Source organism: Pygocentrus nattereri, chromosome 4 (assembly GCF_015220715.1).
Source record: "Pygocentrus nattereri isolate fPygNat1 chromosome 4, fPygNat1.pri, whole genome shotgun sequence".
NCBI classification, from domain to species: domain Eukaryota; kingdom Metazoa; phylum Chordata; class Actinopteri; order Characiformes; family Serrasalmidae; genus Pygocentrus; species Pygocentrus nattereri.
This window is the reverse complement of record NC_051214.1, coordinates 41,078,593-41,094,317: the sequence shown is the minus strand read 5'-3', so window position 1 is coordinate 41,094,317 and position 15,725 is coordinate 41,078,593. Positions and strand designations below refer to the sequence as shown.

The 15,725-nt window shown below is 38.4% G+C and overlaps 2 protein-coding genes across 2 annotated transcripts in view; one reads left to right on the top strand and one right to left on the bottom strand.

The window, feature by feature from the left end:
• Positions 1-910: 910 nt before the first annotated feature.
• LOC108441939 (solute carrier family 22 member 2-like) lies at positions 911-11,559 on the top strand. Its single transcript, XM_017721714.1, has 11 exons — positions 911-1,445; positions 2,376-2,479; positions 2,856-3,010; positions 4,685-4,853; positions 4,949-5,063; positions 6,506-6,606; positions 6,964-7,178; positions 9,400-9,508; positions 9,685-9,797; positions 10,105-10,204; positions 10,898-11,559. The coding sequence occupies exons 1-11, from the start codon at positions 1,029-1,031 to the stop codon at positions 10,983-10,985; spliced, it is 1,686 nt and encodes a 561-aa protein (XP_017577203.1). The 5' UTR covers positions 911-1,028; the 3' UTR covers positions 10,986-11,559.
• plg (plasminogen) overlaps positions 11,556-15,725 on the bottom strand; it is a 19,765-nt gene continuing 15,595 nt past the window's right edge. Inside the window, exons 18-20 of the mRNA XM_017721713.2 lie at positions 14,769-14,875; positions 13,695-13,840; positions 11,556-11,945 (exon numbers count right to left, since the gene is read on the bottom strand). Of these exons, the coding sequence (XP_017577202.1) occupies positions 11,781-11,945; positions 13,695-13,840; positions 14,769-14,875 (418 nt within the window). The 3' untranslated portion in view covers positions 11,556-11,780. The remainder of the gene's footprint in view (positions 11,946-13,694; positions 13,841-14,768; positions 14,876-15,725) is intronic.

Below are 15,725 nucleotides of genomic sequence, written 5' to 3'. Positions count from 1 at the left end.
AGGCGTCCAGGGGGCATCCGGATCAGATGCCCGAACCACCTCAGCTGGCTCCTCTCAATGCGGAGGAGTAGCGGCTCTACTCTGAGCTCCTCCCGGATGACTGAGCTCCTCACTCTATCGCAGAGCGTGTAGCCCGCCACGCGACGAAGAAAGCTCATTTCCACCGCTTGTATTCGCGATCTCGTTATTTCGGTCATTACCCACAGCTCGTGACCATAGGTGAGGGTCGGGATGTAGAAAAGCTTCGCCTTTTGGCTCAACTCCCTCTACACCACTACACGTCTGTCCCAGCCTACGGCCGATCTCACGATCCCTCTTCCCATCACTCGTGAACAAGACCCCAAGATACTTAAACTCCTCCACCTGGGGCAAGTCCTTTCCCCTTACCTGGAGTGGGCATGCCATCCATGTGGGCCCACCACCCGCAAGGTCCAGCATGGGGGAGTGGTGCAGTGCCATATTGGCAGTGGGAGATTGCGGGGAGGCCCTAGGTGGCCTAGGCCCCTGCAGCAGAAACTGAGGGGGAGTACATAGGACAAAATATATCAACTTTATTCCTAATATGGGCATGAGTTCAGTGGGGGTGGTGGAAAGGGGAGGTAAAACAATTATTAATGACATCTCCCAACTGTAACACACCCCAACTGTGCACAATAGCACTCATTTTAGAGGCAGGCAAAAGAAAATGATATATGATTTTATATATCATATATGTCTTTTAAATGATATATGATTAATCATGATAAATATAACCATGAACATGAAGTCACAAGGTAACAAGTTAAAATTTCTTTTCAAGTTGATGAAAGACTTATCAAACCCTAACGTCAATTGAAGTCTATTAAAGAATAACATGGTGCATTCTTCACTGTGTTCTCAACGCATCGTTGGTCAATCCCAGCATGACTAGTTTGAGGGTCAGCCTCTTCTCTGGACTCTGCACTTGCATGTGTGCAAATATCCTCAGCTGCTGAAATTCAGACACAGCCAGAGCAGGTGTCATCACAGTCGCACACAGAAGAGTTATCATGACCAATTTTGACGACATCTTGGAGGAGGCCGGTAAATTCGGCAGGTTTCAGAAGCGCATCTTTGCCCTGCTATGTATGGCGTCCATGCCGTTTGCTGGTGTGTATGTGGGTGTTGTGTTCCAGGGCTTCACTCCAGACCACTGGTGCCGTGACCCTGGGTTGGAGCAGCTCAGAGAAAACTGCGGCTTGGCTCTAGAGAAGGCCCGCAGTCTCATCCTGCCTTTAGTCAACAGCTCTGCTGGTGTGCTGCCCAGCCAGTGCCAGAGATATGATGTGGACTGGAACTTCACCGACCTGACCTGTGAGAACCTGGACAGGGATATTACGGAGGCCCAGCATGCTGCCTGGCCCATAACTTCCTGCAATAATGGCTGGGATTATGACTATGAGGGCAGAGAGTCCTTTGTCACTGAGGTAAGGGCTCTTATGCACTCTTACGTGAGTCATATAAAAATCTTGAAAATCAAAATTTTTTTAAGCATTTGAAAAAGCCAGCTGCCTTTCACATGAACATTGTGAACATTTATTGATCCAGGACAGATAAAGTTAGTTTCAGAGATAGGAGGTTGTCTTTTCCAGTTCTGGTCCCGAGCCAACTCTGGTCAGGTTCAGCAAAATTTAGAGATGTCCCTGCTCAAGAAGCCATAACTGTTAAAGAGGATTTTTAAAAAATCTTCTTCAGTCTTTAAGATGTCAACAGTCATTCAGAGTGGGTTGATGTTTAGTGGTGCATTGTAGCAAAGCACCAGCTCTTTTCTTCATGGTAGTGGTGATAGGAAGTTCTCAGTGTCTACAGTGCAAATATATTCATTTTTATTTGTTTTCTGAATTTTTTATATGTAGCATTGCTAATTGTAAAATAGTGGTAAAATAATTTTCCTTTGGGTACTATTTTTGCCTTTTTTTTAATTAATACAATATCTTATCATTCAACTTCAGACAACATTACTGTAATCATCAAGCATAATAATTATGTGAGGTAGCTTTTAGAAGCACTCATTAAATGCAGCTTAACTTTAGGTTGAATAAAGAATCTGTTAAATCCAACCGTTCATCTAAAACCTAACCTTAAACCAAAACCCAATTCTAATCCTAAACCTGACCCTAACCCTTACATTTTTGACATTCTACTGAGTTTCACCCGATAGTTGGTCAACAATTTGGGAATCTCTACCTAATCTATACAGTGCTTGGTGTAACTAAGGTTTTCCTGGAACTGTATGTTCAAGCCAAGATTTAGTTGTGTTTATATTTGTGTATACTTTAAAGGATGAATCCTCTATGAAGCACCTCTAGTGACCGCAGAGGTGATCTCAGTGTCTTATGAGGAATGTTGTGTTTCAGTTTGATCTGGTCTGTACTGATTCCTGGTTGGTGGACGTCTTCCAAGCAATACTTGGAGTGGGCTTCTTAGTGGGCAGCGTTTCCATCGGATTCTTAGCTGATAAGTATGACCTCTGCTGCGTTCTCTTTGTGTGAATTTTGTCTTGATTCAGTCTTTAAACTTAAACATTTGGTGAGATGAACCTGAGATGAATTTATCCAGAAAAACTATTAAACTGCCCTAAAGCTATGGTTTAAACCATAAAACCACAGGCAGTAATAAAGAGATGAGTCCTTGGGTCATTATCTCATGCCCTGCAATCTGCATAGCAAGGATTTTAAATCTTTATTGAGCTATTGCAACTAATAATAAAAGTATTCATGATTTCCACATAACAGACGTCCAATTTTGTACTAGAAGTGTAGAATTTGTAAAATTACTTTAATCAATGTGCTTCTGTAAATAAATTGTTATGCTTTTCTTCTGCTCTGTTCATCTAGATTTGGTAGAAAAGTGAGCTTCCTGGTGTCCAATGTCCTGAATGCACTTACAGGGATTCTGGTGGCCATATCTCCAAACTACATTTCTCTGGTGGTGTTCCGAGCTCTTCAAGGCTTTGGGGTTAAGGGAGGTTGGATGGTGGCCTATGTGCTGAGTAAGGATGGCTTTGTACTTTTTATACTTGTTCTGCCTGACAAACAACAGCTTACAGTGCCGTTTGAAAACCATATTAATTTGACTTAAGACTCTTGTACCAAATACACAATGTTCTCTAACATGATCAGCCCAAAATGTTTGCTTTTTGTGCCATACCTGTTTGTGCTGAGTTCCTAAAGGAAGCTTTGCAGAAAACATGGAATACTCCATATACTCTATACTCCAGAATAAAGGAATACTCCAATGATTTTTCAAAAATTCTATATGAATAGTTGAGATGTAAACAAAGTCATTCAGATTGGTTTGATGTGAACTGCACTATTTTAGAGAAACTTACTGAATCAGAGTTGATAGGAACCAGATGTCTGAAGAGTTTAATACTACTGAAATCCCCTTCACAGCAAGTTATTACATGAAACAATGTTTTATGATAGTTTAGTGATAAAGTTTTGGCTAAAAAGGCACTTGAATCCATTTATTTTAATTTATTTATGACAGAGGTGTAGTATATCCATCATTATAAAAAGGATAGTTCCGGTCCTGAAAGCTGATTGGCTGAGGTGCGTTCAAAGCCGTTGTAAAATCCATGATATACCACAGCTATGACCGCCTCACAACAACTGAACTCTGTATTACTGCGCCACGGCTGTTAATCAATCGATCTTTGACTCTACCGCTGATCGCATGGAGCACCAAGTGTGCTGATGAAGGAAGGAGTCGGTTTTGTTTAAACGGAGGGTCTGAAAACTTATTTTCTTAACCAGAACTAGGCTGGTCAGGCAGCCAACAGGCTAAAAGAAACAAACTTTCTAAACAACTCCAACATTAATATCACAGGCTTGAATTAATTACGATATGATTAACTGAAAACAGCATAGAAAAGTCTAAAGAATGTCACCTACATTCTAGCTTCTGCTGTAAATAGTGCACTGCATGTGGATGAATCCCAAATGACCATTTTTGGCAGTCAGGATTTAAATTCCTACATACTGCAGGGAGGGAGCAGGGAGTCATTTGAGATTTACCCTTAGAGAAAAGTGGCGTCCTCAATCTGGCAGAGAAAAAAGTAGTTAAACTGAAAGTTTTTTAATGAAACCTCTTCGTGTGATGCTTTAGGAGAACCACTTGTATCAACCTAAAACCTTTCTGTTGATGGTTGTGTGTTCTGTGGAGAACCCTTTCAAGTTCTAGGTTTAGAAAGAACTCTTGAAGGTTCTTTGAACCTTCAAATGTTATGCTTGCTCACAAATTATATTTCAAACATGGTTCTTTAAGGAAGCAAAAGTGGTTCTTCTATGGCTTCACTCAAAGAATCCCGTGGCACACTGTAGGATCTCATTATGGTTTTAGAACATTGTCCGAAATCCATGCTGCTTCACTCATATTTGTCTGTACTCTTAAAAAGAAATATTTCTAAATGGTTCTATTATGGATATAGAAAAAAAAATTAGTTTCTTTAAACCTTAAGAAGATTCTTCACACATGCACATCTCATGTAAAATAATGGTTCTTTAAGTAACCATTAAAAGGTTCTTTAGGAAACCAAAATTGTTTTTCTACAGTGTTGCTCCAAATATTTTCCATTTTTAAGAGTGTGAGCTTTTTAAAGTCAGCTGCCTGTGTTTGAGCTCTGGGCTGTGGTTTCTTGACCCCTATTTGTCTGATCTCTCAGTCACAGAGCTGGTGGGAGTGGAGTACAGGAGGGTGGTGGGGGTGCTCTTTCAGATGGTCTTCAGCTGCGGCCTCATTGTACTGGCCCTCATCGCTTACCTCATCCCTAACTGGCGCTGGCTCCAGGTGGCCTTCACACTACCCTACATTATCTTCGTGTCTTACTACTGGTGAGGCTTAAAGGGTCTTCTGTGGCCTCATGATCCTGCTGTAGTGTTTTGAATGCATTCTCAGTCACTGATGGTCTCTGTTTGCTGGATCCTAGGTTTGTTCCTGAGTCACCAAGATGGCTTCTCTCTCAGAACAACTCCAGCAAAGCTGTAGAGATCACTGAGGCATTGGCCAAAGAGAATAAGAAGACACTCTCCAAGAACATTAAGGTGCATTCTTACTTCTAATAATTAATAACTCCAAAGATGTTTCAAGATTTTTGCTTAATGCAGTGATTAAGATGTAAACAAAGTCATTCAGAGTAGCTTGATGTGAAATGGCACATTGCAGAGAAATGTAATTGGTAAGATGTCTTTGCAGTGGTGGTCACAGGAACCAGGGGTCGCTGTCCACAGTGCAAAAGAAGCAGTTTGAATTATAATCCAAATACCAGTGAACACATGTCTTTGATTAGTTTTGATGTTGATGATGGTAAAATAGTAGTAAATCTGTTAAAAAATATGTTTCCGTTGGGGACTAATATTTTTGTACAAGCAACCTACACATCTCTGCTATAAATGAAAACATAAACTAGCACTACTGATTGAATTTAAACTTCATTTTAAGTATTGTTGTAGACTGAGGGGTTAGTAACATTATCTAAACAGTCTGGACAATCAATGCAAAATACAATACATTTCATGCATATATATATATATACACATTTACATTTACATTTACATTTATGGCATTTGGCTGACGCTCTTATCCAGAGCGACTTACAATTTGCAATTGCTTTACACAGGTAGGCGAAGGTGGTGTTAGGTTATTTTTGACTTCAAAAAGAAGTGCTGATATCATAAAAAGCTTTAATATAATTTATTAATTAATTATAAATTATTTATTTACATGATATAGTATTTTCTTGATGAAACTGTATAACACTAAATTATGGGGAGGATAAATTATTACTGGGAAAATATGTTGTCTGAGACTAGCTCTTGCTGTCAGTTGATTATATGCTTCAAAACTATGCTAAATTACACACACCAGAACGTCAAATAACATAATATAGGTCTGAATTCTGTGAAGCATAACTCGGTGCTTATGGGGAAACAAGCTATTTTATGGTATAGAAACACTCTTCGTAGTCAATCTTCATAATATAAGAAATATAAGAAGATGACCAAAAGCACTGTGTATCTGTTTAACTGCATAAAAGTTCTATGTTAGATTTTACTCACTGTTTATTTGTGCTTCACTCTCTCCTGCTGGCCACCTTTAAAAATAAAAGTCAAAGAGTCAAAGAGTTTTTTGAAGAGAAATCAGTCAAAACTTGGTGAAAGACGTGTGTCTTTTGAGCGTGTCATTATATCTTCATCAGTATGACATTTGATTTTTCTCTTGAGGTGTAAAACATCAAGCCGGATCTACTTTTTGATCCTGTGCATGGACAAAGACGTAGGATGTGATCCAAAAAACTTCCATTAAATCCGTCCCAACACCTCTGACTTTTCAATGATTATCTCAGGCTTTACAGAGTGACTCGCAGCAGCTCACACACATTTTAGTGTGTTCTTATTTCTCCACACTCAGTAATGCTACTTCTTTTGCATTTTAACAAAAAAACAAACAAAATGCTTTTACTGACAGAACTGTCACTGTCCCACAGACACTGAAGGATGATAACGCACACTCCGCTTCTGGCTCTTTCATGGACTTAATCAGAACTCCCAACATAAGAAAGTACACCCTCATTCTGAGCTTCAACTGGTAAGTCTGTTAACTGAGAACAACAGGCCACTTTACTTTCACTGTACACTTTATTAGCTCCTCTTAGCCCAAATTATCCTCATTGGCTTCATACCCTGAAGGCCCACAGTTTACTTTAACAATATACAGTTTATCAGCCACCCTCTACCTTATTCATCATTGGTCAGTTTCTGGGAATTTAAATGGTGGACCATTTTCAGCACAGCAATGACATTGACATGCTATCGTGTGTGAGTGGTTAGGTTTAAAATCATCCAACCACTAAAAACATCCAGCCCGCAGCAGCTCTGTGGTCAGAAACTGACCACTGATGATGTTCTTACGGTTGGCTAACAAAAAAAATGTCCTTTCCTCCAGGTTTACTAGTGCGGTGGTTTATCAGGGCCTGATCATGCGTCTAGGAATTCTGGGAGGAAATGTCTACATTGACTTCCTGATCTCAGGAATAGTGGAGTTCCCCGCAGCCTTCCTCATCCTCTTCACCATTGAACGCGTTGGCCGACGCCTTCCATTTGCAACGGCCAACATTGTGTCTGGAGCCGCCTGCCTAATCACAGCTTTTATTCCAGAGAGTGAGTTAGTAACATAGTAAGAGTTCAGCAGGAGCAGAGTCAGGTCTAAACAGAAGGCTTTTTATTTAATTGTTACTAATTGTAACTACTATTAATTATTGAATAACTGTAGTTGCAAGAAAAAGTATGTGAACCCTTTAGGATTACTTGGATTTCTGCATAAATTGGTCATTAAATGTGTTCTGATCTTCATCTAAGTCACAACAATAGACAAACACGGTCTGCTTAAACTAATACCACAAAAAATGATACGTTTTCATGTTTTTATTGAACACAATGTGAACATTCACAGTGCAGGGTGGAAAAAGTATGTGAACCTTTGGATTTAATAGCTGGTTTGGCAGGATTAACCTCCACCAAACGTTTCCTCTAGTTGCAGCTCAGACCTGCACAACGGTCAGGAGGAATTTTGGACCATTCCTCTTTACAACACTGTTTCAGTGCAGCAATATTCTTGGGATGTCTGGTGTGAATTGCTCTCGAGGTCGTGCCACAGCATCTTAATCAGGCTGAGGTCAGGACTCTGACTGGGCCGCTCCAGAAGGCGTATTTTCTTCTGTTGAAGTCATTCTGTTGTTGATTTACTTCTATGTTTTGGGTCGCTGTCCTGTTGCATCACCCATCCTCTGTTGAGCTTCAGTTGGCAGACAGATGGTCTTAAGTTTACCTGCAAAATGTCTTGATAAATTTGGGAATTAATGTTTCCGTTGATGACAGCAATCCGTCCAGGCCCTGAGGCAACAAAGCAGCCCCGAACCATGATGCCCGCTCCACCATATTTCACAGTTGGGATGAGGTTTTGATGTTGGTGTGCTTGCCTTTTTTTCTCCACACATAGTGTTGTGTGTTCCTTCTAAACAACTCAATTTTGGTTTCATCTGTCCACAGAATATTTTGCCAATAGCACTGTGGAACATCCAGGTGCTCTTTTGCAAACTTCAAACGTGCATCAATGTTTTTTTTGGACAGCAGTGGCTTCCTCCGTGGTGTCCTCCCGTGAACTCCATTCTTGTTAAATGTTTTACTTATTGTAGATTTGTCATCAAAAAATGTGCCATGTGCCAGAGATTTCTGTAAGTCTTTAGCTGACACTCTAGGATTCTTCTTCACCTCATTGAGCATTCTGCGCTGTGCTCCTGCAGTCATCTTTACAGGACGACCACACCGAGGGAGAGTAGCCACAGTGCTGAACTTTCTCCATTTGTAGACAATCTGTCTTACCATGGACACATGAACATCAAGGCTTTTAGAGATAATTTTGTAACCCTTTCCAGCTTCATGCAAGTCTTCAACAAATCTTGAACGTAGGTCTTCTGAGAGCTCTTTTGTGTGAGGTATGGTTCACATCAGGCAATGCTTCTTGAGAACAGCGAACTCAAAACTGGTGTGTGTTTTTATAGGGCAGGGCAGCTTTAACCAACACATCCAATCTCATCACATTGATTGGACTCCAAGTTGGCTGACTCCTGGCTCCAATTAGCTCTTGGAGAAGTCATTAGCCTAGGGGTTCACATACCTTTTCCACCCTGCAGTGTGAATGTTCACATTGTGTTCAATAAAAACATGAAAATATAATTTTTTTGTGGTATTAGTTTGAGCAGACTGTGTTCGTCTATTGTTGTGACTTAGATGAAGATCAGAACACACTTAATGACCAATTTATGCAGAAATCCAAGCAATCCCAAAGGGTTCACATACTTTTTCTTGCAACTGTATTACCAGTCATTTATAATGATTATAAATGTTCAATAACTACCATTACTTATTTAGTCATTATTAAACTTTACAGTAACTATTATTAAATGTTCAGCAACTACAATTAATTATTCGGCAACTGTTACTTATTATTCAGTTATTTGGTATTATAAATGTTTCAGTAACTACTATAAATTACTCAGTACTTACTATGAGTTTTTACACTATTAATAATTTTTCAATAACTACTGTAAATTACTCAGTAACTACTGTGAATTATTCAGTAACTACAATGAAAATTACATATGTTATGTAGTAGAATGAGCAATTCAAATACAGGGTTCAAATACAGATTGTATAAAGGGCTATATGGTCCAAAGGTATAGGATTTGGACTAGTATGTACAATGAGATCTTCAAAAATGAATTAGATGCCAGAAAAATAGAACATTATAAAGAGATTTATGGAGTATTTGGAAACTTTTTCTCCTCTTTTTTGACTTCTAATGTCCACATTTTCTGTGCAGGTTTGTTATGGCTGAAAACAGTGATGGCTTGTGTTGGCAGACTGGGCATCACTATGGCCTTTGAAATGGTTGTGTTTGTGAACACTGAACTGTACCCAACCTTCATCAGGTACATCCCCTCATAAAATAACTGAAAAATAACTGTAATATTGTGCAAAAGGAGCTCATGCTACACATTATATTGCACACAGTAGTGTCAAACTGGTGGTTTAGTCCAGTTTTAAATGATAAGCAGTAATTGTATATGGCAGTGATTCTGACCGTAAAGATCCTGTTTTGCTGCAGGAATCTGGGTGTGTCTGTCTGCTCCACTCTGTGTGATATTGGAGGGATTGTAGTTCCCTTCCTGCTTTACAGACTGGCTGTCATCTGGCTGGAACTGCCACTCATCATTTTTGGTATGTATGGATGTTCCTGTACTTATATGAATTCTAAAGGTGTCTAGTTCTGGAGCTGGAGGGCCCAGCACAGTTCTGGTGGTTTTCCATCCAAAAACGGCTGATTCAACTTAGCAGTTAGTTGCCAAGGTATGTAGGTGTGTTTAAGCATGCAAATCCAGGACCAGAACTAGACAGCCGTGGTGTATTCCTACATAAATTACGTGTACAAACAGTAGACATGACTTCAGTTTAAAGTAGGGAAGTGGGTTTCTTCCTGAGTGTGAGAAACAATGCAGGTAGTAAAGGAAAGATTGACTCTTAACAGGTGTCCTGGCAGTCATTGCTGGTGGACTGGTACTGCTGCTGCCTGAGACCAAAGGAGTGCCTCTACCAGAGACCATTGATGACATTGAATACCCAAACAGGTAAGTAGCTTCTTTCTTTATGGCCCCTGTGCCAAGATAATAATAAATGTTAAAAGGAATTGTTGAAATAAATGTTGATTGCTTGCTCACTTATAAAGGCAAAAATCCAGTTTGCTTCCAGTTTGGAAATGATACACCTTTCCATCTAAATATATTCGATCAATGAATGTGTTTACATGCACTTAATAATCCGATCAGATTCTGTCAGGAATCTGATCATGTTTATATGCATTTGAGTGATCAAATAATGTGAAGACTCTGGGTCTACATGAGTCAGCCAGTAATCAGATTTGTGCTTTGACACAAATGTAATGTAAAACTCACTTTACCAAAAATATGAACATGCATCATCTAGAAAATGAAGAATATTTAAGTCCTGTATTTTGTTAAGCATGTAGTTTAGCTTCGCTCCAAAAGTGTTTTGTTGCCATCTCACAGCACTTATTTCCAGTACCACAGTCTGTTTCACACATGAGCAGACTGAAAAATCCAAAAGAAATCAGTAACAGTTCATATGCACAGAGAAATCCAATTACTGGGGTAAAATCCAGCTCTCTTCATCAGATTTCTTAATTGGATATGTAGATTGGAGTATGCTGTTTTTTTTTTTAATTTGAATAATCAGATAACTGGAGAAATCCGATTATGATTATTTTGCATGAGAAAAGTAATATGTTGCTGTCATATTTTCAGAAACAAAGAAGATACAAAGACGAGTCACCAGCTGGAGAATCTATTGCCCTCAGATGTGACAACTAACAAAGAGAAAGTGGTTGTCTGAGCTAATTTATTTTATTCTGGGGAATTTCAGCCACACCTACGTAGCTTAATGTGCTGTGCACTCTCTTCAAATCAGAGAAAAGGTTTTTGTAAAATGGACCCAGTGAGGAGTTGCTGCATAGGTAGGCTGCTCTTCAGTACTATGGGTTATCCATAGAGTGGCTGCAGTGCTGTACCATGCATAATTTCAAGGCACAAAGACTGATGAGTGTTGCATAATAAACAGAAATGTACTTTTTTGGTAAGTGTAAAATTAATTTTCAATGTAACATAAGAAATAAGGAGAAATTTTGCTTGTGTAACCAATTCCCATGTCACTATAGGCTTTAGATGGAGACTGTAGCCTGTAATTTCTTTTTGATGGGACTGTCCTTCCAACAAGGTCCATTTAGATGTTCTGCATTCTCTGTTTTGTGTGTTACTTTGTTTTTTTGTTCTTTTAATTTATGTATTCTGTGTTCTCTGTGGTTTTTCTTTTGTAGGTCAAATAGCGTATTTTGTAATGAATGATTGGAATAAAACTTTGACCTATTTGTTGTGATTATTGTGATTAAATAAGCACTCCAGAGCCTAAATGTTTCATGTTTAATTGTTTCCTCTTGCGAGAAATTCATTAGAAATGCTGTCGATGTTAACCAAGAGGTAAAAGTTGGACAGTGTCTTCATATTTAGACAAAATAAAATAAGGAGGAAAAAAAAACAGTTCACAAATAGATCAACAACTTTTGGATCTCTGGATTTCCATGTACACTTCAAACTGATGGCATGGAGAATCTCGGTGATTGAATGTATGCACTCAAGGACTTGCTTTAATTTCTTTTTCAATCCAGTCGACGAACTTGGAGACGCGAGCGTATACGCCAGGCTTCATGGCATTGGCACAGCCAAGTCCCCATGAAGTCACGCCCTGAAGGACAAAGGTACTCTGGGAGAAGCATACAAGAGGACCTCCACTGTCACCCTGAGAGAAAGAGAAAACGAGTGTGCTAAAGATATAATTTAATTTCATTAAAATGACATCAAAGCCAAAATCATTAATTTAGCCCACACACATGTCGCCACCGTCACTTTACCTGAGCCCTACAACATAACAGTGACATTACCATGCCATAAATATGTCATGGCAGAAGGTGACAGGATGGATTTTGTTCAGCAATATAACAGCATCATGTCATTGATACAGGTTTGATGTTACGTTGACAGCTTACGTCACATGCTCATTTTCACTTTATGTAGTCTAGGTAGCAGTCACTAAAACAAACAGTAATCATGCCATTACACTGTTATATTACAGTCCTTGCTAACTCATAAGACCATCTGTCTTGACAGATTTAAGGAATGTTGTGTTTCCCAAAACCTTTTAGCCCTAAAATGATAAAATTACTAAATAAGGAAAAAAACATCTTTAATTTTCATGTTCACTTATGTTGAAAAGCTGTTATGCAAGGATATTTGTCATGAAATGTCACTGAGCAGCATTTTCGAATGACATAAAAATGAAGAGGTTGACTTGACTGCAACAATATAGTCATTATCATCAAATAGAGCATTAGTCCTGTTTCTTTGGATTCAGAGCTGTGCAGTGAAACTTTAAATAGAAATCAAGGTATTTATAGTTTTTTAACGTACTTTTAAATGTGGCACTACTTGTTCGTTTAATGTTTCTACTAGTTTGCGTTGTGAAAATGTCGTGATTATCATAACATTACATTTTTTGCCACATTGCCCACATCTATTAAGTCTTTTATCTTAGTTCAAGGACCTTCAGTCTTACATAACAAACCAACTTCAACTCATGAAGGCCTTTATAATTAGCAGATGTGTTGAAATTTAGGTGTGAACTGAGGTAGCATGCATCTGCAGTGCTCTGTGCAGGACTGACAGTCTGACTCCTTCATTTTATCAATCTAGACAGCAAGTAGTGTGTAGAAAACAGATATTTCTGATTCTGAACTACTTTTAAAATCACTGTAAATTCTTTATTAAAAAATGAATTGTTCTGGTCCTAAAATCTGATTGGCTGAGCAGTGTTGGAAGTCATTGTAAAATCCTTGATGTTCAGGGGTGTTGCTAGATCCATTTTAGCTAAAATGTTAAGCCCATCAAATACATTTACATTATCAGTTCAAATCATCAGTGTTTTTTCTTATTCATTCCTTGTTATTCGACCAAATGCACAATATACCATGATTGCAGGGTGCTATGAACTGGTGGAGGCCCCACCACCAAGGCTGAGTTACCCGACAAATTGATGCTTACAGTAAGTAAAGTTCACAGTGTTGACACATTTTTATATCACTCTTTTCCTGTGTTGATTAATGTATGATAGCACACATCAATTCAATTCTATATTAAAGTGGCAAGTTATTAAAACCCATTGTAACTAATATTCACAGAATAATCTCTGACTGTTATGTTGCTTGCCAACCATTGCCGTATTCTAAACTAACCATTTAAAATAGTGATGATTATTATTATTAATAATAAATTATATTACTCATTGCGTATTGGTATATTTTTTCAAATTGTATTTTGTTGCCGTGCAATAAGTCACATTAGGCTGCATTACTGTGATGGTAATGCTTAAGAGGCTTCCTATCATCTTTAAACTTTGCTTTAATGACTAACCCACAGTGTTTTCAAGCTTATTACTTTATTTTAACCCATTAGCAGATATTATAGATATTACTGTATTATTTGAGTTGTTTACCTGACAGCTGTCTGTTCCTCCCTCAATATTTCCTGCACACATCTCATGATCCTTCACCCGGTTGTTCAGGTATGCTGGACGGTTGCATACTTTGTTTTCAATCACTGGGAAACCGGTCTCCTTCAAAGTACCTTCTCCACCCGTTCCTAGAGAACAGATCAACAGTGAATAAAATATAGAGAGAATAAATAACGTCTCTGTTCTTAAGGGGAAAAGAAAACACAGTTCTTTGGAGCAGCGTCATAGAAGAAGCACTTTTGGCTTAAAGAACCTGTCCACAGATTTTAAAGGTTCTAACCCAATTACAGATTTTTTCTGTAGGTCCAGCCATCATAGGTTTTTCCATATAACCATACATCCAAGCCAACAACCATCTACTGTAAACAGGCCTGTCATCTTTTATTCATAATTACTTGATTACACAATTATTTGTGCTCATTACTGTTATTTTTCACAGTGGTTAGCTTGACAGATAGTATGTCATATGTTTATGTTGCAGCACATTGAAAGTAAACTACATCTGTTAGTCTGAGATAAATGCACGCAAATAAAAGAAAGCAGACCACATTTATTGAGGCTCACCATGAGTCTTAAAGAAATAACAAAATTTTAATTTCTGCCTGGTGATATAACCCCTATAGTGGGCAGCACTGAGTGGTGTTTGTTTATTTGATGTTTATTAATAGCAACTTCAGTGGTGAGTAATGTTGGCCACTTTAAACTTGTATTGAATAGTTGAATACAAGAAACAAAAAAGATGAATTAAAAGAACAATTAAACTGTTACTTGCAATTCATTATATGGGAATTAATGTTCAGCTAAAATGTGTTTGTGACAGGCCTAACTGTAAAACTGGTAGGTTTTCCATCCCAAACCTAGGGAACTGAACAATCTTTTGTGTTTTGAAGTGTTTTTGAGGAGAGACAAAAAAAGATATGGTCAGTTCAGAGGGTCTCAAACACTGACTACCACTGCAGCAGAGTGCAAAAGAGTAGGCCTAAGCAAAATGCATTACATGTGAATCAGAAAAACAAACACACAAAATAGACTATGCATATGTTACATGTTACATACCTTGTGTCTCCCCCCATCCAGTCACATAGCATTCAGTTCCACTTGGGACAATGTAATCTTTCTCAGGTAAGCATGCAGGCAGCACCTTATCATTTATAAGTGCAGGCCTAAAGTAAGAGAAGTCTTTATTTGTGGTTTGCAAAGTCATGTTTCAGATAGCAAACATATCATAAGGACATATTCTATATCTTCATAAAACTGGATGACTAATGGTTTGTAACTGTTGTTAACCCTATTACTGGTTACCATTTAAAGATACTGTCGATGGTCCACTATAACACATTAAAATCAGCCCCCAGAGTTGCTGGTGTGCATGCTAAGGCTGGCCTGAATTATTCAAATAGTATTATACAAAAGTATTTGTTATTTTGATATTTATTTTTCTGTTTTGTATTTGTTTGTACAATAAAAAACTATTCTTAATTAAATTAATTAAAGAATTATAGTTGGTTTAGTTGTGTCATTAATTAATGCCAGGCATCCATGTCATCTCACTACAGAGCGCAGCAAACAGCACTGCTTTTTTTCTCCTTTTCTTTTCTAATTGAACAGTTCTACAGCAGATGTAAAACTTCACAGCACCAACAGCGGATCTGTTTATTGTAATGGAAACACAGTCGCAAGTTTTTACCACTGTATCAGAACCTTCACTAAACACACTGTTGGTACAACGCAGGAGCTCCTCTACAACTACCCCAGCAACGCAATCATGCTTTAGTAAATTATCATTTAAAATACAGCTTAGAACACTTTAGCAAGTTGAATTTAGGAGTGTGATTTGACTGGATCTTATATGCATAACCTCTGCATACAACTAAGTAATATGTTAGTCGGCAGCCATGATGGGCTCAAACACTGATGAAAATGAAAGCGTTTCTGAAAAGGTAACTTATTCCTTAAGAATTTAGATTGGTAAATTTGGCCAGATTTGGTCTAAGTGGCTAGTATAGACCCCGG

What these genes read in the sequence shown, in the direction of transcription:
- LOC108441939 (XM_017721714.1), top strand. Translation starts at nt 1,029, where the DNA reads ATGACCAATTTTGACGACATCTTGGAGGAGGCCGGTAAATTCGGCAGG. An exon ending in ATCGGATTCTTAGCTGATAA is followed by an intron (nt 2,480 to 2,855) that starts GTATGACCTCTG and finishes CTGTTCATCTAG; the next exon opens with ATTTGGTAGAAAAGTGAGCT. An exon ending in ACTGCCACTCATCATTTTTG is followed by an intron (nt 9,798 to 10,104) that starts GTATGTATGGAT and finishes GACTCTTAACAG; the next exon opens with GTGTCCTGGCAGTCATTGCT.